The following is a 25,715-nucleotide window of genomic DNA, read 5'->3' on the forward strand; positions in this document are numbered from 1 at the left end:
TTTGGCAATTAAATCAATCTCAGCAGTCCAGGCAATAATGCAAAACAAGAAGACAATTATTTGACCATTTGAATAATTGTCTCAGAATGAGGATCTGAGTGCCATTGGGTGTTGAATGTGGTATAGTCCAGTAATGAGCGACGTGTCTGCGCTTTAAAAAAAAACCTCAAGTCATTATTCAGTAGAGCCGCTATTCAGAGGCCAGTCCCGTTACCTCATTGACATGCAGAGAGAGACAGAGAGAGAGAGAGACAGAGAGAGAGAGACAGAGAGAGAGAGAGACAGAGAGAGAGAGACAGAGAGAGAGAGAGAGACAGAGAGAGAGAGAGACAGAGAGCGATTGAGGCGCACGGACAGTAGATATCCACAGTGTAGCGTGTTAATTGGGATTTTCAGCGGAATGAAGATTTAAAGTTTGGAGGAATGGGTGTAATCGGGAGAACAACGAGGAGCGGCACTGAACGGCACCTGGATTCGCGTTAGGAGTTTTGGAAAGATAGGGTGAGGGGGTGAGGGCTGGTGAGGATTTAGTGCATTGCTGGGTCAAACAAACTACCCCCCACCATTGAAGGGAAAAGTTGTAAAAGGAAAAGTGCAGCGACAGGGAAGAAGAAGAAGAAAAAACAGATAAGACAAAGCGGCGAGGAAACGATGAACATAGAAAAGGTAGGAATTCTTACAAGTAACATGTAATGCGCCGTTAAAACTGGAGATGGTTAATTTGCTCATCTAAAATAATATTTGATCTGCGAAAGATCGCCCTGCTCAACAAGTGCACTCTTGTATTAATACAGGAAAAAAAGAAAGAAAAAAAAAAACTGGTGGACGTGACTATTATATCTGTCGCTCTTTGTTTCTCATATTTTTGTTTTGAATGAGGTCATTTATTAATTATTGCATTGATAAGTGAATATCAAAGTGTGTAGTTAGAGTCACTCTACTAAACGTGTTAAAATGTCATGTATCAGGTTTGGGGAGTAACAGAATTCATGTAATGTGATTAAGTATTTAAAATCAAAATATAAGTAACTGTAATCCACTACAGTTACAATTTAAATAATTGGTAATAAGAATACCGTTATATTCAAAAAGTAATTTGATTACTGAAGAGATTACTTTGCACTTTATTGCCATTTGTTACATTTGATATTTAGTCTTTCAGATGGAAAACATTTATACATATAAATGATGTGATCCAAAGTGCAGTTGAACAGCAGTGAAACACTTTCTTATGATGTGTTACATTCATACAAGCAGACAGAGAAGTAAGTTTGAAGTAAGTTTGGTGCAGAAGAAATAAAAATAAACCTTGTGTAAATTGTTAGCTTTACGCTAAGCTAAAATGCTATTTCTAGCCATTTTACATGCACATGTTTCCTGGTACAATCGTATGTTTTATCAAGAAAATTCACGTTGGATCATAATTAATTTTTTTCTAGTAAGACCTTTGATATTAGGGCAAAAATTATATTCTTGATAATAATGTTTTTATTGTTTTCCTGTAAAAATATCTAAAAATCCTTAAAACAAGATCATTTTGATTTATCTTGTTTTAGAAACAACACTGCATAAGATATTTAGGTTTTCCAGACAATGTATTTTTAACATGTGTATTTTGCCTTAATGTACTTTAATGGAGATTTTATAGTAAAAACAAATGAAAAATCTACCAGTGCTGAAGAAGTAATCCAAAGTATTTAGAATACTTTACTGACCTTGAGTAATCTAATGAAATACATTACAAATTACATTTTACAGCATGTATTCTGTAATCTGTAGTGGAATACATCTATCTATCTATCCGCGACATTTTAACAAGTATCTTAAACACAAAAGGAAACGTTTGGCGTTTTATTCTAAATAATGAAAGTGAATGATGACTGAGGCCAAACATTTCCTTGTGTGTTTCATGGAAGAAAGTTATACAGTTTTTTTTAAACAACATGAGGATGAGTAAATGATGACATGCATTTTTATTTTTCGTTGAACTGTTGCTTGGTAACAACTGCACATTAAATAGCTATGGAAGCATGCAAGGTCTTTTTCTTTTTCATTTATAAAAACCTGAAAGAAGAAAAATGGCCCAAAATACTTAAATAAACCCCTTTTGCCTTTAAATAAAAAAACTAAAAACTAAAAACAAATTCATGCAATCATTGCCACTTAAATATCTGTTCATCTAGAAAAATATGTTTTAGTGTTTCATGACCTTTAAAGACCCCATTAAATCAAAATGCAACAATTTGTTGTCTGGTAGTCCGTTTATTATAGTGCATTCACGTCCTCCTTGGAAGTTCATACTTGCAAGGTCAGAGATCGCAAATACAATGTGAATTGCATTCAAGTGATTTAAGAAACAATGGACCCATTACATATTTCTTTCTCTTTTTTTTCACTTACTGAAAAAGAAACTTGTTTAGCACCAATGCAACAAAATTAATAGCAAAGCCATGCATTAGGCGTGTAAATTATGCTTTATCTATTAATTTTATTATTCTCATGCAGCCATATACTGTATCAATTTGGGAAATTTTGTTTTGATGCACAAGCCTGTGGCTTCAAAAACAGCTAAATGAGTCTTATTCTCTAGCAAGGACTTGTGTAGTTTTTGTAGTAAAACAAAATGTATTCAAACTATACTGCACTGCAATTAATCCACAAGGAAAACTGAATTATTACCAATTACAATTTGCTTCCAACATGATTCTTAAATTGACACACCCCCAACTCGGGGCAAGTCGGAGTAAATACGATCATTCTGACATGACTTGAACGTACCATGAGTTTTGAGGCCATCTTTAAATGCTAGTGTACTGCTACAATACTAAAGTGTATTTGAAAAAAAAAGAAAAACTTTTAACAGATGAACACATTTAAAATGTACAGTCTCTTTAAAATTTAAATTTCTCTTCTGAAAAACAGACAAAAAAATTGATGACTCATCGTGCACTCCAGAGTGCTAGTCTCCTGCCTCAGGCTAGAAATAACAGGGTTCAGGGCTGTGACTAAACAAAGGCAATTGACTATTCAAAGGGACAAACCCTTCAATTTGGGCTGTCTTCTCAAAATCTAAAAATAAATAAATAACTGCTGTGAATTGTGGATATAAATGTTTGGTGTTTCTTTTCATGTTTAATCTGTATGTGATTGGTGTGCTGAAAAACACCGAAAAAGAAAGGAAGGGAAGAGGCGAGATGGATGTAATACAATAGGAATGTTTTTTGGAGGGAGGTTGATGGTCTCACTATATCACTTCACATGGGTCAAATTCTTCCTCCTAATCATCCACCAATAACTTTCATGAGACCGGCGGCCTGGTGTAAACACTGCCCTTTATGTGGTGGGTAATCCTGACTGGAATTTTTTATTCAGGATCTTTCCACAGGGAAACAGTGCTGGAGTTGTTTATTCAGTGGGTTGACTCTTGCGCTTGGGAAACATTGTTCTCCTTCAGGGCACTGTGACATGTCAGACTCAATTTCATGAACTTAAGACATGCAATAACTATGTCTTATGATAGCTTGGCCCAAACTAAGAAGGCTCACACAAACAGGGGTGGTCTTGATGTCCTGATTTTGATGTTACGCCATGGTACCCAGTTATTAAGCTTTTTAAAATTTTTGAACGTCCTGTGTTATTCCCTTTTAAATCCGCACATTACCGTCAAAGTTTAAACTATTGTTTTAGGTGGCAGTCCGTTGCTGTGGCACCATGTGCCCAATGTCTGAATGTGACAAATCTCAAAACATTTTGGACCGTTACAACTGTCTTTAGCATTGTCCCGTTTCAAACGGATTGTCAAAAATACATCTTAAAATTATGATAACGAAATTAATTCACAAACTCACAAAGTTTATTTGTGATAATGTCAACAAACATAAAAGAACGGCTTGTGCCAGTTTTATTGCTTATTTGCAAAGGAACATAAATAAGAAAAAACACGTTGAAAATAATAAAGACACCGAATAGGGAGATGTGGGTGAATTTTTTTTATTTTATTTTAGAATAATCTTTTGTCTCCTGCTATCCAATATCTAGCTCTCCTTTTTCAACAAACATGATAGAACGGCTCGCGCATGTTTTGCGCTTATTTGCAAAGGGAAAAAATTAAGAAAAAACAGCTGAAAATAATAAAGACAGTTGGTAGGGAGATATAGGGTAACATTTTATACCTGCTTCCCAATAACTTGCCCTCTTGTGCTTTATATTTCATTGGCTGTGGCTCATTGACAGTCTCTCGCTCATATGGACAGTGTGCACACCTGACATCAAGACATCTAGTTATCAAGCAGGTTTGAAATCTGTCTTGGCATCTGCGACTTGTCTTGGTGTGTCGCAGGAGTGCACACACAATACGAACGTTTGTTTTGAGATCAGACAGATATCGTTGTAGACCAGTCGGCGACTCAAAACATCAAAGACTTTAGCGCTATCTGAAGCTCAAGAGATGGAAAGAACTGGGTAAAAGAGCAGTGTCTGCAGTGCCTTTACAAAAGTGTACATAGCCCTCTTACTTAATAAGAAGTCTTTAATGATTTTCGTTTTTTTCCGGCCATGTAAGAACGCAGAATTTAAAATAGAGCTTTTATGCCTTTCTGCATTTCTGAAAAACAAGTAACTTGCTTTTATCGCCACACAGTGGACATTTCAAATTGGAACTGCCCAGGGACGTGCCGTCCATATAAGCAGGGGAAGCAATGCTTACCAAATAGAAGAGTGAAAAGAAAAATGACACTATGAAATATTTAAATACAATTGTTAATATAAACTACACAGTCTTAAGCATTTCATTTCAGCTTCACAAATAGCACATGGTCACAGTTTCCAGTAGGCACACACACAACGTCACTGGTCTATCTGTCTCTCGCTCCCTCTCTGGCATTCCCGGCAACCTTTTAAGCCCATCTCTGCCATCACTATAATGAAACACAGGTGTTACGTATCAATAATCACCAGGTGATGGCCCTTACCGCTTCTTCTCTCCCCAATGACAGACACATGACTGTGTCCCTTTTCACAGTTCCTTATTAACATTTGGTCCGACGAGCATATTTCCAGTAGACTGGACAAAACGCACCAAATGCTCAAGTGTTCAAAATGTTCAGTGATTGGTTAAGGGAAAGTGGGTCCACGAGCACATTTAGCCCAGCAGCCAGCTTATTTTGGATGTTCGGCAAATTCCGTCGCAAAATATACGTCATAAAATCTGTCCAATCAGGTTGTGACCTCATCCTTAGGCCTTTTGTTTTGTATCTTTAGGTTCAGTGTTAAAAATGCCAGTGTGAATGCTAAGCGAACCAGGACTAAATGTATCATTTTTGGGGGGGGTTCGAACCAAGAGAACCGAACTACAAGTGTGAACACACCCATAGTTTAAAATAATTTTTTACTGTCCTTTCATTCATCATATACGTTCGTTCAAACTGAATCACGGCAACAAATCACTACTACAAATGACCAAGGTAACCGTGCTTACCTAAATGAGTAAGCCAATCAAAAGCTCCTTCCTTAAGTCACGCTATCTGATAGGCTAGATTTTTGTTTTGCGTCAAAATGTTCAAGTTCACGTAACTAATACGTTATTAAAATGCACTGTGACTGTCCTGAATTTAATATAATTTGGTCATGAAGTTTGCCACTGTGACATACTGTAATTGTTTCCATTGACTGGTGGGTTCTAAGCCAGTGTTTAATAATGTGTATTAAAAATCATTGATGCTTGCCCAGTCTCAAAGCCCAGTGGAACTGCCATAATATGTGTAATGAACCACGTAATTTCATTTAGCAAAAATGTCACCATTGGTGTAGTTATGACATTTACCAGCAGGGGCTTACCTAAATGAGTGTTACTAGCCAGCCAAACAACCACCTGGGGCTTCCAACAATGTGGCACTGGTTTCAAGATGCCCTTTGTCGTGACAGGTGTGAAAGATCTTGACTGGGCTGCACATAGCCCTGACCTCAATCCAAACATTATAGGGATAAATTGGGGTAATGGCTGCGAGCTTGGCCTACCACACATTCACACAATGGCTGACCTCCCAGATGCTCTTGTTGCTGAATAGAAACAAATCCCTTCAGCAATGTTCTAACATCTAGTGTTAAGCATTCCTCATGTAATCAAGTTGTGACAAAATGTTCTAGATTCGTGTTGCTTTAGTACATTTGATTAAAGTAAATTGAACAAGTTGCAAAAATATTTTTTGAGTGCAAATAAAACACAATATAAAAATATACTGGTAACTGGTGGTGGTTGAGGAGAGTCCCCTGTTCTCTATGTAAATGTGCTTTTAATGTAGTGTCAGAAGTGTAAAATTAATATATTATATATAGTATATAGGATAGTTTATGTAAAAACTGCTGTTCACTTTTGATTCTAACTCTGGTTTGGAGTAATTGAGCGGTTACAGGATGTCCGGTTAGAAAATTAAGTCTCACACCAGGGTGTACTTATTTATTTGTGGATTTATTGTGTGTGGTTAATTAGTTGCATGCACACATATAATCCACAAATTCCTTAGCTGGCAACACTTCTGACTAATTTAACTATTATTCACTATTAACAAGCACATCTACACATCCTCCTTAACATTTTGTTTTCCAACTCCCTGGAAAGTTTTGGAACAGTCCAAATCACGAACAGATGCGGGGGGAGTTTGGAATAGTCCATTTCTGAAGGGTGGCCTTTTTTACAGTTTATCTATTTAAGCAAGTACATTTTTTTTTTATAAATGTTTAATCGAATAACATAATATCAAAATGAAAATAACATGTTATTACTCCGGCTCCGCTGATGAAAATCTGAGTGATCACAGGCGATGTCCAGGTAACCTCAAATCATGAGATTCATCCATGCTGAAGAGCAGTGTGAAACAACTCACATAAAGTGTTCTTTTGCATGCTGCTTGCAATTTTAAGTTTCAACCACAGATGTCGCTAGTGAGCTCAAAGTTACAGCTTTAATTTCACCATGTTTAGAATGAGGAGCAGAAAGTTTGTTATGAGGTGCCCCTAGGGACATTATTCAGAATTACCATGCACATACACATATGAAACTAAATTCATTCACATACTATACTGAAATGCTCACACACACACAAGTGAAAAGCTCTCACACACCCAACTGAAACGCGCTCACACACACAACTGAAATTATTACGCTCACACACACAAGTGAAAAGCTCTCACACACGCAACTGAAGCAGCTCTCACACACACAACTGAAATTATTACGCTCTCACACACACAAGTGAAAAGCTCTCACACACGCAACTGAAACGCTCTCACACACACAACTGAAACGCTCTCACACACACACACAACTGAAGCGCTCTCACACACACAACTGAAATGCTCTCACACACACAAGTGAAGCAGCTCTCACACACACAACTGAAATCAGCTCACACACACAACTGAAGCAGCTCTCACACACACAACTGAAATGCGCTCACACACACAACTGAAATGCGCTCACACACACAACTGAAGCGCTCTCACACACACAACTGAAATGCGCTCACACACACAACTGAAATCGGCTCACACACACAACTGAAGCAGCTCTCACACACACAACTGAAGCAGCTCACACACACACACAACTGAAATCGCTCACACACACACAACTGAAATCAGCTCACACACACAACTGAAGCAGCTCTCACACACACAACTGAAATCGCTCACACACACAACTGAAATCGCTCACACACACAACTGAAATGCGCTCACACACACAACTGAAGCAGCTCTCACACACACAACTGAAATCGCTCTCACACACACAACTGAAATGCGCTCACACACGCTAACTGAAGCAGCTCTCACACACACAAGTGAAATGCTCTCATACATACAACTAAAATGATTACACTCTCACACACACAGCTGAAAAGCATTTCAGTATGTTGTATGAAAGCATTTCAGTATGTTGTATGAAAGCATTTCAGTATGTTGTATGAAAGCATTTCAGTATGTTGTATGAAAGCATTTCAGTATGTTGTATGAAAGCATTTCAGTATGTTGTATGAAAGCATTTCAGTATGTTGTATGAAAGCATTTCAGTATGTTGTATGAAGCATTTCAGTTGTGTGTGTGAGAGCATTTCAGTTGTGTGTGTGAGAGCATTTCAGTGGAAACTGAAGCACATTTCAGTTGAAGCGGAAGGTGGTTAAAGTACCCACTCCACTCCAGTTGGTGGCAGTAGTGTATGGCGTTTAATTTTGGACAAAACAGCGCAAGCGCAAAAACACAGCGCGCAAGTGAATTTCAACAGTGTGAGCACCATGACACAGCTTCGCACGTAAAATTTAAACCTGCAGAACTTGCAAATCACAAACTCGAGCACAAAAATATGATTGTGCACACAAATTAACAAGTCCCACACGAGTTTTCTGCAGCAGAACTGTACCAGCGAGTTCTTTTCTGCACGCACGCGAGTTCCATACAATGGGAAGCCAAACAAAGCAAAAGTGGGGCCGAGACAGCGGGGGTTTACAGAGCTCGCACAGCTGACATGTCATCTCGCGCGGTTCAATGGTCCGAGCAGCGGCCAGTTAGATCAGCGCAGCGCGGGCGTGTTCCTAGCGACACCCAATGGGCAGCGGCGCGAACAATCCTCAACAGCGCTGCGCTGACCAATTTAAACAGCGCAGCGCAAACCTTACATGCAAATTAATGTACAATAAAGAAACCCCTCCTTCCTTACCAAAAATTGGTTCTCTGCTGAAATTTAGCAGTTTTTCCCTACAGAAGACAAAGAAGAAGAAAGACAACATGAAAATGCATACATTTCTTATGTTTAATAGTGTTAGTAAAGAGTAGTGTTGTGCGTCGATACCCTACTTTGAAGAACTGCACATATGTATAGAGGCTACGGAAAGAGCTGTACAAAGCAGAAACTTCAATGACTTTCAATATCGTAGTCGTCTTGAGGAGCACGCCAACCTTCTGCTAAGGTCATTCTAAAACATTATACAGATATATATATATATCACAACACTACTCTTTACTAACACTATTAAAGATAATAAACATAAGAAATGTATGCATTTTCATGTTGTCTTTCTTCTTCTTTGTCTTCTGTAGGGAAAAACTGCTAAATTTCAGCAGAGAACCAATTTTTGGTAAGGAAGGAGGGGTTTCTTTATTGTACATTAATTTGCATGTATGGTTTGCGCTGCGCTGTTTAAATTGGTCAGCGCAGCGCTGTTGAGGATTGTTCGCGCCGCTGCCCATTGGGTGTCGCTAGGAAACACGTCCGCGCTGCGCTGACGAACTGGCCGCTGGCTCGGACCATTGAACCGCGCAGATGACATGTCAGCGCGGTCGCGAGCTCTGTAAACCCCGCTGTCTCGTCCCACTTTTGCTTTGTTTGGCTTCCCATTGTATGGAACTCGTGCGTGTGCAGAAAAGAACTCGCGCGTGTGTACAGTTCTGCTGCGCGTGCAGAAAAAACTCTCGCGTGTGTGGGACTTGTTAATTTGTGTGCACAATCATATTTTTGTGCTCGAGTTTGTGATTTGCAAGTTCTGCATGTTTAAATTTTACGTGCGAGCTGTGTCATGGTGCTCACACTGTTGAAGTTCACTTGCGCGCTGTGTTTTTGCGCTGCGCTGTTTTGTCCAAAATTAAGCGCCATACACTACTGCCACCAACTGGAGTGGAGTGGGTACTTTAACCACCTTCCGTTTCAACTGAAATGTGCTTCCGTTTCCACTGAAATGCTCTCACACACACAACTGAAATGCTCTCACACGCACAACTGAAATGCTCTCACACACACAACTGAAATGCTCTCACACACACACAACTGAAATGCTTGCATACAACATACTGAAATGCTTTCATACAACATACTGAAATGCTTTTCAGCTGTGTGTGTGAGAGTGTAATCATTTTAGTTGTATGTATGAGAGCATTTCACTTGTGCGTGTGAGAGCGCGTTTCACTTGTGTGTGTGAGCGCATTTCAGTTGTGTGTGTGAGAGCGCGTTTCAGTTGTGTGTGTGAGCGCATTTCAGTTGTGTGTGTGAGAGCGCGTTTCAATTGTGTGTGAGCGCGTTTCAGTTGTGTGTGTGAGCGATTTCAGTTGTGTGTGAGCGATTTCAGTTGTGTGTGTGAGCGCATTTCAGTTGTGTGTGTGAGCGCATTTCAGTTGTGTGTGTGAGCGCATTTCAGTTGTGTGTGTGAGCGCATTTCACTTGTGTGTGTGAGAGCGTTTCAGTTGTGTGTGTGAGCGCATTTCAGTTGTGTGTGTGAGAGCGCGTTTCACTTGTGTGTGTGAGAGCGTTTCAGTTGTGTGTGTGAGAGCGCGTTTCACTTGTGTGTGTGAGAGCGTTTCAGTTGTGTGTGTGAGAGCGTTTCACTTGTGTGTGTGAGAGCGTTTCAGTTGTGTGTGTGAGAGCGTTTCAGTTGTGTGTGTGAGAGCGTAATAATTTCAGTTGTGTGTGTGAGAGCGTTTCAGTTGCGTGTGTGAGAGCTTTTCACTTGTGTGTGTGAGCGTAATAATTTCAGTTGTGTGTGTGAGAGCGCGTTTCACTTGTGTGTGTGAGAGCATTTCAGTTGTGTGTGTGAGAGCGTTTCAGTTGTGTGTGTGTGTGAGAGCGTTTCAGTTGTGTGTGTGAGCGCGTTTCAGTTGGGTGTGTGAGAGCTTTTCACTTGTGTGTGTGTGAGCATTTCCTTATAGTATGTGAATGAATTTAGTTTCATATGTGTATGTGCATGGTAATTCTGAATAATGTCCCTAGGGGCACCTCATAGTTTGTTGTCAACTTCACACAGAAACATTTCCTTTAGTTTTACACCAAAATAAAGACTCGAGACTGCATAGCAATGCTGCGAGCAAGTTAAGAGATTATTACAGAAATATATTCATATTGTACTGTATATAATAAAAATAATATAATAACAATAAATCTTTCTATTACAAGAATATAATATTCAAGTTAACTGGATTTAAAAAAGGAAACTGAGCTGACCCTATCATAAAGTTTCTCTGTATTTCACGGTTTTTTTTTCTTTCTTTTTTATGTATACAGTGATACTGTGTTCTTTTGATGTGGGCTAACATAAAAGTGCAATATATCTTTTGGACATGTAATAAAAAGGATTATCTACATCCCAATGTGTATATCTGTTATAAGATCATTTTAAGAACTTTTTAGGATAAGCATATACAGTAGATGGCCACAATGCTGTCCACTGTGTGGCGCTAAAAGCAAGTTAAAACTTCTTCCAAACAGATGAGGTTTTTAAGGTTTAAGCTGATGTATATAATTTCTGCAACACTAGCAGCACCTAATGGAATTGGAAAAAAAACAATGTTTTCAAAACAGCTTTTTGATTATGTGCTTCATCTGCCATTGGTTCAACAAAGAGATAGCCCCGCCCCCTACTCAAGCCATTGGTTGAGTACATTGTTGTGGCGGGTCTAAGTGGGTCACTTAAAACAAGCATTTTTATAGCACCACAGAGACATATACTGAGTTTGGAACGGCATACTAACCATACTACTCTACTTTACTACTATGGCAGAAATAGTATGAGTGGTATGCTAGTACGCCATGTCGAACTCAGCCACAGTGTTTACAGAGTTCGTTTAGAACAGGGATCGCATCCTTTTTGACATGGAGTGCCATTTTTTATTTTCCCAGTCAATGGCTGTGCCGATCACAAGCCGATCAGCTTTTTAGCCCTTTTCGGCGAATCTGCAAAATCCTAAAACCTTATTTCTAGGTTTAATTTATATTTTGAATAGTCTCAGATATTTGAGCCCCTCGATGTGAGTTCATGTTTTCTCTTTTAATCTTTTAATGTAATTTAGAGTGTGACTGGTTTAAGGAGGGTGTACCATTGTGCTGGGCTGGAAATCTCAAGGATTAATAGTGATGTTTCCTTTATTACATGACATGCTGCTCTGAATGCAAAAAGAAACAAATGAAACCCCGGAATGCATCCTGACCGAAGCAAAGTGAGCGCGTTTATTCGCGTGATTAACCGAAAGTGATGCGCTGCCGGCTCATGATGCTTGAATTGCTTGCACGTGCATTGCAAGTCTTGTCACTCTATAATAGTGTTTATCCTCCCATTCAGCTGATGAAAACACAATGCTTAATCATGATGAAGGATTACATCAAAATCAAAAGTTACAGTCTGTATTTGGTGTGGCCACCAGCTGCATTAATTACTGCAGTGCATCTCCTCCTCATGGACTGCACTAGATTTGCCAGTTCTTGCATCCGGGCTCATCGTTGGTCATGGCAGAACACTGACATTCCTGTCTTGCAGGAAATCATGCACAGAATGAGCAGTATGGCTGGTGGCATTGACATGCTGTAGGGTCATGTCAGGATAAGCCTGCAGGAAGGGTACCACATGAAGGAGGAGCATGTCATCCCTGTAATGCACAGTGTTGAGGTTGCCAGTAATGACAACAAGCTCAGTCCGATGATGCTGTGACACACCGCCCCAGACCATGATGGACCCTCCACCTCCAATCATCACCCCTGGTGAGACAAAACCACGACTCGTCAGTAAAGAGCACTTTTTGACAGTCCTGTCTGGTCCAGCGAAGGTGGGTTTTTGCCAATAGGCGACGTTGTTGCTGGTGATGTCTGGTAAGGACCTGCCTTACAACAGGCCTACAAGTCCTCAGTCCAGCCTCTCTCAGCCTATTGCACCATCCTGGTGTAACTCGGGCAGTTGTTGTTGCCATCCTGTACCTGTCCCGCAGGTGTGATATTCGGATGACCGATCCTGTGCAGGACTGCCACTTTGAGGATGATAATCTGTCCTTCCTGTCTCCCTGTAGTGCTGTATTAGGCGTCTCACAGTACAGACTGGCCACATCTGCAGTCCTCATGCCTCCATGCAGTATGCCTAAGGCATGTTCACGTAGATGAGCAGGGACCCTTGGCATCTTTCTTTTGGTGTTTTTCAGAGTCGGTAGAAAGGCCACTTTAGTGTCCTAAGTTTTATAACTGTGACCTTAATTACCTACCATCTGTAAGCTGTTAGTGTCTTAATGACCATTCCACAGGTGCATGTTCATTAATTGTTTATGGTTCATTGAACAAGTATGGAAGACTTTGTTTAAACCCTTTACAATAAAGATCAGTAAAGTTATTTGAATTTCCAAAATTATCTTTAAAATACAGTGTCATTATATTTATAAAAATAACAAATGAATTTATATTTAGTATTAACTTGATACTGAATCACTGGTTACAACATTTTGTGTTGCTTCTATCACACGTTTGGCTCATGTGTCGACTTCTTACCTCGGTCCGATATCAGTTGTGCTACCATTCTATGACAGCGACAAGCTACTTTTAAATGCATGAAAACTGTGGTTCTCGTTTGAATGCACTTCTTATTTATTACAGGTTAAAACAAATGCATGAATTAAATGAACATAAACATCTGTATGCCTTCCTCTCATTCTCACTCTGTATTTCTTATTCTTTTCTTCATATAGTGGCGTGTGCTCTGACTTCCTAAAGTGTATAAGTGAGGTTTACTTTGGAACTAAAGCTGGAACAGGAGAAAGCAGCACTATGTCACGTTCGGATGAGGTCAACAAGATGACAGAAAATGTCTATAAGGTATGTGTACTTACCTTGATTAGTGACATCTCTCAGATGCACAGCTGTTTTTCCACAATCCTCCTCATTTATCACTCTCAATTAAAAAGCAAATCTGTGCATGTGAGAATTTATCCATCCATTTATTTTTTATCTGTTTTTAAAAATATATATAATTACTAATTCATTTGTTAATAGTTATGTCATGATTTACTGTTGATTCTGTGTTCAGGGCATTCTGGACCAGTTTAACCCCAGTCTGAAGAACTTTGTCACTATGGGTAAACACTATGAAAAAGCTTTGACAGGTCAGACATTTTAAGACTTTTTATGGCATTTTTATTGATCTTTCAAAATAAAATGTAATTTAATTAAATGCATTTTCATTAATATATATATATATATATACAGTATATATCCTGAAATGATTTCTATTCGGTGTTCAAGTATAGACGCCTCATGTTGTTCCAAATCTGTGTGACTCTTTCTTCTGTGGAACATTTCTTTTTGAAATACAATGAATTAGCTGAACTAATTCCACACCAGCTCACTGATGTTTCATTCACCTCAAAGAAGTTTTCAGGCTGTTGGATATACAGCGCATTACAGCGGGTTCTCTCTCCTCGCACGGATAAGTGCAGAGAACGCCCCTGGGCGCTTCAGCAGCCACACAACTAAAAGAGAAAGTTTCTCTAAAAGAGTGAAGCACTGACGGAGAGCGTCTTTTTAAAGATGCCTTTCCGTCTATGTGACGGCCACGATCGCTGACTCACGTGTTTGGGCCGCTGAGACAGCGTTCGTGGATAGCTCATGTTCTTGCTGCGAGAGTATGACCATGGCAATATTGTGATCATGGCTTTCTTTATTTCATCGAGGGAAAGCCACTCCCTGTCCTGGTCCTTCTGCTTGCATACATGAGGCCGCAGTGGCTATTGCTGGGGGCGATTTCGGGTCTTCAATGGGAGCCCATTGAAGCACTAGCACGCTTGTTTCCACCGGTCGAGTTCATGGATGAGTCAGGTGGCCTGCCCCAGGGCGTGCTTAATGTCTCATTCGGGGCTCGAGATGAGGATGAGGTATCGATCACAGCATCGGAGAGCGGGCTTTTACAATCTCATGCTGAGGACTCAATTGGGCTCCCACCATCTGGTGTGGTCGCCCAGTCGGAGGCCAATGCAGAGCCGACGGCCATGCTTGCCTTGCCACCGTGAGCATCAGGCTGGAGTGGAACGTTCATGGCTTGATGATTGGTTCCTGGGCTCAGAATGCTGCACACAGCCACACTCTTCACCAGTTTCTTTCTTCCCGGAGGAGCATGAGGAAATCACAAAGTCGTGGCGGGCACTTTTACTGCCCGGTCCCGTTTTGTGGGTTCTTCTGCTCTCACTACCCTTGATGGCAGGGTGGCCAGGGGGCACACGGAGGTTCCTCAGGTGGAGCAGGCGATTGCGGTGCACCAGAGCCCACAAAACTCAGCCACCAGGTGGAATCATCTTAGGCTCCCGTCCAGGGCCTGTAAGTTCACGTCATCCTTGATGACCAAGGCTTATAGTGCTGCTGGACAGGCCGCCTCCACCTTACATGCCATGGCCATCCTGCAGGTACACCATACCAAGGCTCTGAAAGAGTTGCATGAGGGTAGTCCTGACCCAGGATTGATGCAGAGCTGCGCTCGGCAAACGGCTTTGCTCTGCAGGCAACAAAGGTCACGGTGTGGAGGTGGAGACGCCGTTGATCGGACTTGATGGTCCAGCACATCACACTGATGCTCAATCGGATTGAGATCTGTGGAATTTGTTGGCCAGGGCAACACCTTGAACTCTTCATTGTGTTCCTCAAACCATTCCCGTACAATGTGTGCAGTGTGGCAGGTTGTATTATTCTGCTGAATGAGGCCAATGCCATCAGGGAACACCATTGCCATGAAGGTGTGTACCTGGTCTGCAACGATGTTTAGGTAGGTGACACATGTCAAATTGACATCCACATGAATAGCGGGAAACAGGGAACATTGCCCAGAGCATCACACTTCCAACAGTGCATCCTGGTGCCATCACTTCCCCAGGTACACGGCGCACACGTACACATCTGTCCACTTGATGTAAAAAAACGGGACTCGTCGGACCAGTCAAACTTCTTCCACAGCTCCAAGGTCCAGATCTGATGCTCGTGTACTCATTGTGGGCACTTTCGAAGGTGGACAGGGGTAATCATGGGCACTCTGACCAGTCTGCGGCTACACAGCCCCATCTGCGCAGGGTGCGATGCACTGTGTGTTGTGACACATTCCTCCCGTAACCATCATTAATATTTTCAGAATATTTTATTGTGCTATGTTAGACATTCTGTCGATTCGGACCAGACAGGATAGCCTTCGTTGCCCTCACGCATCGACGAGCCTTGGGTGCACAACACCCTGTCGCCGGTTTGTGGTATTGTGCTCAGATCACTGTCGGTAGGTACTCACTGCTGACCGGGAGCACCCCACAAGCCTTTTTGTTTTAGAGATGCTCTGACCTAGTTGTCTGGCCATAAAAAATATGGCCCTTGTCAAAGTTGCTCAGGTCTTTATTCCTGCCCATTTCTCCTGCATTCAAAACGTTGACCACGAGAACCGATTCTTCATTTACCATCTAATCTAACGTTATTCGCGTCACCTGTGAGAGGTCATAATGTTTTGGCTCATCTGTGTATTTAATGTATAATAATATATTTAAATTATCTAAACTTTTATTCAATGTATTATATTTATAATTTGGAATTATTTAATCATGATATATTGAATTATTTGTATTTGTTGGCCTTTCTCAGCTAATTTTGATTTGTGATTAATAGCAATTAATTGTATTTATTAATTTGCATATTATGTAATTAAATTAATTAGAAATTGTATCTAATGGATTGACTTCAGAGAAAAATTCTAATTATCAAAATTGGATAATATGATACCGGACTATGTTTATCAACAACAATTATGTATTTTGTAGTGCACAAACTGCCCTAACATGCCCACTTCTCTCTCTCTCTCTCTCTCTCTCTCTCTCTCTCTCTCTCACTCACACACACACACACACACACACACACACACACACACACACACACACACACACACACACACTCTCTCTCTCTCTTTCTCTTTCTCATCTGCTCCACAGGGGTGACAGTAGCAGCTAAGGGATACTTTGACACACTAGTCAAACTAGGGGAGCTGGCCAGTGACAGTCAGGGCTCAAAGGAGCTGGGTAAGAGAGTGATGTGTCAGTGCCAGAAATGAAAGTGTAAAAGCAAGTGACTAAAGAAAAAGAAAATGAAGATGCAACCCTGAACAATAAAATGTAGATGAAGAAACTGAGGGAATGCAAGAGAGGGGTAAAAGAGAGAGAGGCCTTTGTTGAAAGATTAACAACACCACATGATCTCATTGTATGGCTGAAAACAGTAGGGGTGGACGAGAGAGAGGGAGGAAGAGAGGGCAGAGAAGGAGAGGGAGAGATGCCAAACTCCACACACACAGTTGCTCAGTAGGGGATAAAGACAGCCAACATCCACTGCTCAGCCCAGTGGAACCACAAATGCAAAACAAAAAAAAGGACTTAAATATTGATCTGTTTCTCACCCACATCTATCAAATCACTTCTGAAGACATGGATTTAACTAGTGGAGTACTATTTTGGGAGCTTCAATGTTCTGGTCACCATTTACTTGCATTGTATGGACCTACAGAGCTGAAATATTCTTCTAAAAACTTTTGTGTTCAGCTGTGGAAAGAACATCAATAAATGATGAGAGAATTTTTATTTTTGGGTGAACTATCCCTTTAACTTACACAAAAATGATAAATTATAATTAGTTCTAGAGTTTTTAAGCTACAAGTTTGGTGTTCCACCAAAGACCTAGAGACTTTGCTGACCAGTCTTGCGGTTTTCACACAGTGGACAATCAAAACTCTGAAAAAACCCATTGACTTACATTGACAGAATCCATCCATCCATCATATTAGGGTTAGGGTTTCATATTTTTAAAACTGATTAAACTTTCAGACAAGGCTTTGTGAAACCAACATCAAACGTTGGCTTGACAAACTTTACCTACATATCTACTTACTGTTTAATTTTTTATAATATCACACTATGGAGTATAAATGGGTTTTATACATAAACATATGAACATTTATATACAAAACCTTTGTGACATTTAAAAGTTTGAAAACCCCTACATTATATCATAATATTAAATGTAATTCTCAATGTTTTAGGTGACACGTTATTCCAGATGGCGGAGGTTCATCGGCAGATCCAGGTCCAACTCGAGGATGTGGTGAGTAAAGGAAAAAATGTGTTTATGTATGCATGTCATTGTCATTAATGACACCTTAAGTTACATCCTATTTTCATATATACAGCATGTAAGCATTATATTTTGACATTATATTATCAATGCATTATATTTTAGATTAAGTTACATTACATTTTTAGCAACAGAACAAGTAGTTACTAAGGCAAAACCTCAATGTGCCAGTTGGATAACGAATCGGTTACTAACGTAACCTCGGTTCTCTCTAGATGAGGGAACGAGTATTGCGTAAGCTAGCTTACGCTACGGGAAAGATTCATCTTTTCTGAGATATTGAAGCCAAAAAATTATCCTTAATTTTGTATCCATTGTCAACGCAGTGCGGCAGCTGCAGACCTTGAGCAGGCTAGCTAGCGAGCTCATTGGTTGCTCTGTGGCAACTGCTGCAGCCTATAGACGAGCTTGGGCGAACTCGCATCCAATGAGAGGCGTCCGCGCGCTCACTGCATCAAAGCCCGCCAAAAGGGCGTGACTAGAGTGCATATAAGCGTAGTTCGTAGGCTGGAACCCTGGTTTTCATTGAATGAAGCGAAAAATCGCTCGTGGCGCGAGCATGGCCGGTTATGCAATACTCGTTCCCTCATCTAGAGAGAACCGAGGTTACGTTAGTAACCGATTCGTTCTCTTACGAGAGGTTCTCTCGTATTGCGTAAACTAGCTTACGCTACGGGAACCCTTTGTCAACGCCGTGCGCGCCAAGCATCCACTGCATGAGCCCCAGGGAATTAAGGGGGACCCGGGGGAGCCCTTGTGAGTGGGGAATTAATATTTGGCCGGCAAGAGTGCGGGCCAGTGTGTGTGTATTACATAAGCACATAGACAGAGCGGCGGTGCCGGTCTGTGTGAACTGTGTCCCATTAATGCAGCTCACCAGGGGAGCTGTAGCATATTAAACCGCTAGCAGTTTAGCCTGCAGAGTGGGTACTTCCAGATTGTAAAATCTGACAAAGGTGGAGGGGGAAGCCCAGCCCGCTGCCACACATATGTCGTGAATGGAAATCCCGCTGGACCATGCCCACAAGGAGGCCATGCCTCTAGTGGAGTGAGCCTTAATGCCTAGCGGGCATGGTAGGTCTTTTGACGCGTACGCGGCAGCAATAGCGTCCACTATCCATCTGGACAGTGTCTGTTTCGAGGCGGAAAAGCTGCTCGGAGCTTCTGAAAGATGCGGAGCGCGCAGTATACAATCTCAGTGCTCTGACTGGGCAAAGGAGATTGGCGTCGCGTTCGCTATCAGATGCTAGTAGCGCCGACAAGGAAATGATCTGTGCTCTGAAAGGAGTACCGACCACCTTGGGGACGTAGCCGTGTCTAGGCTTTAAAATTACCTTGGAGTCACTTGGTCCAAACTCAAGACACGCAGCGCTGACAGATAGCGCGTGAAAGTCTCCCACCCCTTTAACTGATGATAGGGCAGTTAGAAAAACGGTTTTAAGTGAGAGGTGTTTCACATCCACGGATTGAAGCGGTTCGAAAGGGGGGGCTTTCATAGCTTCGAGAACTATAGAAAGGTCCCAGATAGGAACCGATGGGGGCCGGGGAGGGTTCATCCTTCTAGCTCCCCTGAGGAAGCGGATGACCAGCTCGTTTTTACCCTGTGACTGGCCGTGCAGGGGTTCAGCGAACGCCGCGACGGCCGCCACGTACACTTTGAGCGTGGATGGGGATCTGCCCTTATCCAGCAGCTCTTGTAAAAACACGAGCAGCGGCAACACCCCACATGTCCATGGGTCCAGGTCTCTGTCGGTGCACCACTTTGAAAACACAGACCATTTTGACGCATAGAGTCTTCTCGTGGAGGGGGCTCTAGCGTGTATGATTGTGTTTATTACTCCTGGCAAAGCGATGGGTAGTCGTTGATCACCCACGCGTGTAGCGCCCAGCGCTCTGGGTGGGGATGCCAGATCGTTCCGCGAGCTTGCGAGAGGAGATCTGCTCTCACTGGGATGGGCGACGGCGCTGTCAGTGACAGCTGCGTAAGCTCCGGGAACCATGTTTGATTCTCCCAGCGCGGGGCTATGAGGAGCACCGAGTGGCGCGTTTCCCTGATCCTCTGCATTACCTGTGGCAATAGCGAGACGGGAGGGAAGGCGTAAGCGGGCGGTTGGGCCAGTCCTGGGCCAGCGCGTCCTCGCTTCGAGAAAAATATTGGGCAGTGAGAGTTCTCTTCTGACGCAAAGAGGTCTATCTCTGCTCTGCCGAATATGCGCCATAACGTCTGGACTGTTTGAGCGTGCAGGGACCATTCCCCTGGGGAATATTGTCTCTGGACAGTCTGTCTGGGCCATCGTTCAGGTGGCCTGGCATGTGCGTCGCCCTCAGCGGCGCAGGTGGCGCTGGGACCAACTCAGTATGCGTTTCGGTCAGATGGAAGAGGTTCCTGGATCTGACACCGCCCTGGCGGTTTAGATAGGATACCACAGACCTGTTGTCCGAGCGGACCAGGACGTGGTGACCCTGAATGATCGGGAGGAAGCGCACGCGGCGTACTCGACCGCTATCATTTCCAGACAAATTATGTGAAGGAGCTTTTCCTGAACTGACCATAGGCCAAAAACCGGAGAGCCCTCGCAGATCGCGCTCCAACCCGTGTTGGACGCGTCTGTCGAGATGACTTTTCGGCGAGATACAGCTCCCATCATCACTCCCCGCTGATACCACTCGGCCACTGTCCAGGGCTGCAGAGCTGAAATACAGGTCTGAGTCACTCTGATTGGCTGGCGGCCTGTGGCCCAAGCCCGGCGAGACGCGCGGTGTTTAGCCAATGCTGAAGCGGCGCATGCGCAGTAAACCCAGTTGAAGTACTGCTGTGGCTGAGGCCATGTAGCCTAGCACTCTCTGAAACTTCTTCAGAGGTGTGAGGCTGTTCATCTGAAATGACGCGGCTAGTCGCTGCACACGCGCGCGGCTGTGTAGATAAGCGAGCCGTCATTGCCACTGAGTCTAGTTCTATTCCAAGGAAGGAAATTGTCTGACTGGGCTGTAGTGAGCTCTTGGTCCAATTGACTGCAAGGCCCAAACTGTTCAGATGACTGAGGAGAACTGTCCTGTGAGACAGAGGCTCCGTATGTGATTGTGCCAAAATCAGCCAATCGTCCAAATAGTTCAGAATTCGCAAACCCCGACTCCGCAGGGGTGCGTGCGCCGCGTCCATGCACTTCGTGAAAGTGCGGGGTGCTAAGGACAGGCCGAACGGAAGGACGGTGTATTGATAAACCTGGCCGTCGAAGGCGAATCTCAAGAATGGCCTGTGACGGGGATTTATCTGAATCTGAAAGTATGCATCTTTCAGATCGAGAGAAATAAACCAGTCCCCTGGCGCACATGCGCGAGGAGTTTGCTGGTTGTAAGCATTTTGAACGGTCTTTTTGCAAGCGCTTTGTTCAAAACCCTGAGATCTAATATTGGTTTGAGGCCGCCGTCTTTCTTGGGGACAAGAAAATAACGGCTGTAAAACCCCGACTCGCTCAGGGGAGGCGGCACTCTCTCTATGGCCCTTTTGCACGGAAGGTTTGCTATTTCTGAACGAAACATGCACGCTGCTTCCGTGTTCACAGTAGTTTCGAGCCGCGCTGTAAAGCGAGGAGGACGGCGATCGAACTGTAGCAAATAGCCCTGTTTTATTGTGCTTAACACCCATTCGGATATCCCTGGAATATCTTCCCACGCTTTGAAGCGTAATGTTAGAGGGTGAGTGGCCAAATCGCTCTGATTGCCGCACACAGCGCTGAACAGAATGTGTGAGCCGCTTACTGTGCTTATGCTGGACTGCTCGCAGACAGCATGGACAGGCTGTTCTGTGAGTGACTTCCCGATTGAGGTGAATGGGGAAAGAGTCACGTCTGTTAAGTGATACGCAAGCATAGTCACGGGCACGGGACTTACATACAGAGAAGTGTTTGCTGGCCGTGTGACAGAGCGGGCAGAGAATGGGCACGCGCACGTATTCGTGAGCGCATTTATTGACTCTAACACTCGAGTGGTTCGTAACCGCTTTTGAGTGTGCTCTGATGAGGACACGGAATGTGTAATGCTTGTGTGTAGAGGTGAACACTGGATTGTGGGCACATTTTCTACACATAAGGCTGGTCGTGTGACAGAGCGGCCAGAGAATGGGCGCGCGCACGGATTCGTGGGTGCGTTTATTAACCCTAACACTCGAGCGGTTCGTAACCACTTTATGTGAGTGTGCCGTGATAGGGCCACAGGATGTGTAATGCTTGTGTGTAGGGGTGAACACTGGATTGTGGGCACATTTTCTACACATAAGACATGTTTGCTCTCTGGTATGGACACGGGATGTGTAATGCTTGTGTGTAGAGGTGAACACTGGGTTGTGGGCACATTTTCTACACATATGGCAGGCTTGCTCTTTACCGGATTTATTTGGGTCGCCGTGAAAACGGCGTTTGAGCGCAGGCAAGCGGGCGTTAACACCGGCCTGTTGGCTGCTGAATCTACCACTGTAGTAGCCTGAAGGAAGGGGACTGACAGGGGGCGAAGCTTTGACGGTGGTCCGGCCGCAGCGGGACTGATCCGTCGTTTTGTCATCAAAGCTAGGAGGACTTCGGTTGTTCAGGTTTCAGCGCAATTCTAGTCCGAGGCCCGCGGGCGGCGGTCTGCGGCGGCTGTCTGAGCCTGATCGAGGGCGGCCGCCCTGTCGACGCTGAGAAGTCTGGCTTTGTTGAGCTGGGCGCTGTGAAGAGGCTCGTGCAGGAGGCTCACGTGGGCGGCCTGCAGAGGAGCTAGCGCGACGAGGCAGAAAGAGATTCATGGCTTGTGTGGCTTTTCGGACCTCTGAAAACCGGTCAATGATACCACTCACCGCGGAGCCGAAGAGACCGGATGGAGAGAGCAGTGCGTTGAGGAACGTAGAGCGCTCTGCTTCTCCCATGTCGGCTAGCGTTAGCCACAGATGTCTCTCGGTCACAGTCAGCGCGGCCATGCACTTCCCTATAGCTTGGGCTGCAGCTTTGGTAGCGCGGAGGGCGAGGTCCGTAGCACTCCATATGTCTGCAACCGCCTCTGGATGCCTGCTTTCCTCATCCCACTCCCGCAGAAGGTCCGCTTGGAGGATCTGTAGGACGGCCATAGAGTGCACAGCAGATGCAGCTTGGCCGATGGCGGAATAGGCGCGGCCAACACAGGCGGAAGTTGTTCTGCAGGCCTTAGACGGGAGCACCGGTTTAGACCGCCATCTCGCGGAGGGCGGGCAAAGGTGTGCTGTGTGCAACAAGTCTGTTGGGTGCCTGCTCAAGGGGCGGTGACCACTCGAGCCCGAGGCGGTCGACGGCCTGTGTGAGGAGGCGTGTTAGTTCCCCTTCGACTCCGGCGCGGGTCCTGCTGGATTCCTGGGCCGAGGAGGAGGCGTGTGAGCCTGACCACTCCTCGCTGTCCGAAGCCATGATGGAACAGTCCTTATCCTCCGCTTCTTCGTCCGAGATGGCAGCAGAGCAGCCGCTCGGCGGCAACTGCGCGTCCCGGGTGGGCGGGGAGGGTGAAGGCGATGCTCGAGTGATGGGCTCCGGCAAGGCAATCGCTTCTACCATTGTTTCCGGCAGCCTTTGAGAGCGGCACTTTTTTCTGCGCGGCTGAACGGAAGGCGGCGCGGCAGCTTCGGTCCTGAGCGCTTCGAGTCGAGCCCGCAGGGTCGACATCGGCAGCTCCTCGCAGAGATCGCATCCCCAGGCAGAGAGCGCAGAAGATGTGGCGGTCTCCGGTGCTGAGAGGAGCGCGGCATGAGGCGCAAGTGGAGCGAGGCATCTTAAAAAAGACGCTCCTACTCTTTTGTGAAGTTCTTTAAGAACTAGCTTGCTTTTAAAAAGGATAAGTCGCCGGATGGCGTAGCTCGCAGGATGGCTGAAGGTGGCGAAGATGGCCGGCTTCTTCGAGCGCTGTCCACGCTTGCTTGATGCCCCTCGAACGGCGACGCGGCTTCCGGTTCAGTGATGCGAAGAGCTTCGCTGAAGAGATGAAAATCAGGGTTCCAGCCTACGAACTACGCTTATATGCACTCTAGTCACGCCCTTTTGGCGGGCTTTGATGCAGTGAGCGCGGACGCCTCTCATTAGATGCGAGTTCGCCCAAGCTCGTCTATAGGCTGCAGCAGTTGCCGCAGAGCAACCAATGAGCTCGCTAGCTAGCCCGCTCAAGGTCTGCAGCTGCCGCACTGCGTTGACAATGGATACAAAATTAAGGATAATTTTTTGGCTTCAATATCTCAGAAAAGATGAATCTTTCCCGTAGCGTAAGCTAGCTTACGCAATACGAGAGAACCTCTCGTAAGAGAACTACTATTATCTGTTCAATATTTGTGCTAAATACAACAAATTACAATACGTACTAAAAGATAATCATTAAGTGCTAATAGGAATATAGATAGTGTGAATGTCTCAATTTCAATTTAGTAAATTAGTCTGGAGTAATTAATTAATATTATCAGTGTCTCCATAATCACTCTGTTTGTCTGGTTGAATCGTGTGTCTATTTTTCTGGGGATCTAATTTGTATTTGTACGTAAAGTGAGCAAGTTTGGATAGACACTGAAACCTCTAAAATGCAAACACTATTCCAGTATGAACAGGGGTGTAAAGTACTTAATTATACTTCATTACTGTACTTAAGTATTAATTTAGGGGGATTTGGACTTATGTTAAATTTAAATTTCAAAATAGCAAATAGTATTTCTTACTCCTTACAATTGTATTTAGATTTGAAAGTACTTGCAGATTAAAATTTTTGCAGATCATTTCTGTCATCTTACTGGACGAACCAACTGAATTTGCGCTCCTGTGCAAATTAATTTAAATTGTATTTATTCCACCAATTAAATCAATTTAACAAACAATGTAATTAGCCACAACATTCTCTCTCATAATCTCCTCTTTCTAGCTAGAAACAAGTAACTTTTTTAATACTTACAGGAATTACAATTTAATGTGAATACTTTTGTTTACTTTCATTCAAGTATGTTTTTGGCTAGATACTAGGAAATGTTTTAAATGAGTGTAGTTTTACAGATTTTGAGGATACTGTGTCAAGTTGAACATTGTTTGAAACTTTGAAAAACATGTCTTGAGACCCATGCATTCAGAATTGAGCTCCTTCCAGCTGGGTTTATACACAAGAACATGTCCTCATCTTGTGCTGTCTGCTGTCAGTATTGCGGTATGTTGTCTGTACAGCTGGAGTTGCGCTTACTGCCCCCTGCTTAAACTGGTGGTACTTCAAGCTTGAATTGTTCCTAGTAGTCATATCAGTAACCTTAAAAAAACTTTTTTATTCTACATGGGTCTACACATGGGGGCTGCCATGTTAGAGTCACATGACCGCCCGAATACTACTCACTTAATTTCAATAACTGACCTGTTATTTGACACTTTCACTCAATGATTGTCTGACTGTAAATAATACATTTCTATAATGGCATCTGCAACTGAAAACTATTGATTTTAAAGGATGCTGCATCCAAGCCGCTAGGTGTCAGTGTATGTCCAAGGCCACACAAAGACAAAAGTTACCCAGTGCACCTTTAAGATATACCGATATTATGTCTCTGTGAATACTACTGAGTAGAGAACATTGATCTATTTGTCTGTCTGCAGCTGAAGTTGTTCCATTCAGAGCTGCTGTCTCAACTGGAGCAGAAGCTGGAGTTGGACATCAAATATCTCAAAGTGAGTGTAAACTAGAGGTTGACCGACAGTGGATTTTACCTGTACCAATAACTAAGGTGTGGGGAAGGGCAGATAAATGATTAATCAGCTGATCGTTTTTA

General features: G+C 43.5%; 1 protein-coding gene across 1 annotated transcript in view; it reads left to right on the forward strand.

The window, feature by feature from the left end:
* Nucleotides 1-318: 318 nt before the first annotated feature.
* LOC127655915 (brain-specific angiogenesis inhibitor 1-associated protein 2-like) overlaps nt 319-25,715 on the forward strand; it is a 36,832-nt gene continuing 11,435 nt past the window's right edge. The window contains exons 1-6 of the mRNA XM_052143980.1: nt 319-666; nt 13,480-13,606; nt 13,818-13,893; nt 16,741-16,827; nt 17,841-17,902; nt 25,543-25,614. Coding sequence (XP_051999940.1) covers nt 13,559-13,606; nt 13,818-13,893; nt 16,741-16,827; nt 17,841-17,902; nt 25,543-25,614 — 345 coding nt within the window. The 5' untranslated portion in view covers nt 319-666; nt 13,480-13,558. The remainder of the gene's footprint in view (nt 667-13,479; nt 13,607-13,817; nt 13,894-16,740; nt 16,828-17,840; nt 17,903-25,542; nt 25,615-25,715) is intronic.

The sequence above is a fragment of the Xyrauchen texanus genome, chromosome 15 (genome assembly GCF_025860055.1).
Source record: "Xyrauchen texanus isolate HMW12.3.18 chromosome 15, RBS_HiC_50CHRs, whole genome shotgun sequence".
Taxonomy (NCBI): domain Eukaryota; kingdom Metazoa; phylum Chordata; class Actinopteri; order Cypriniformes; family Catostomidae; genus Xyrauchen; species Xyrauchen texanus.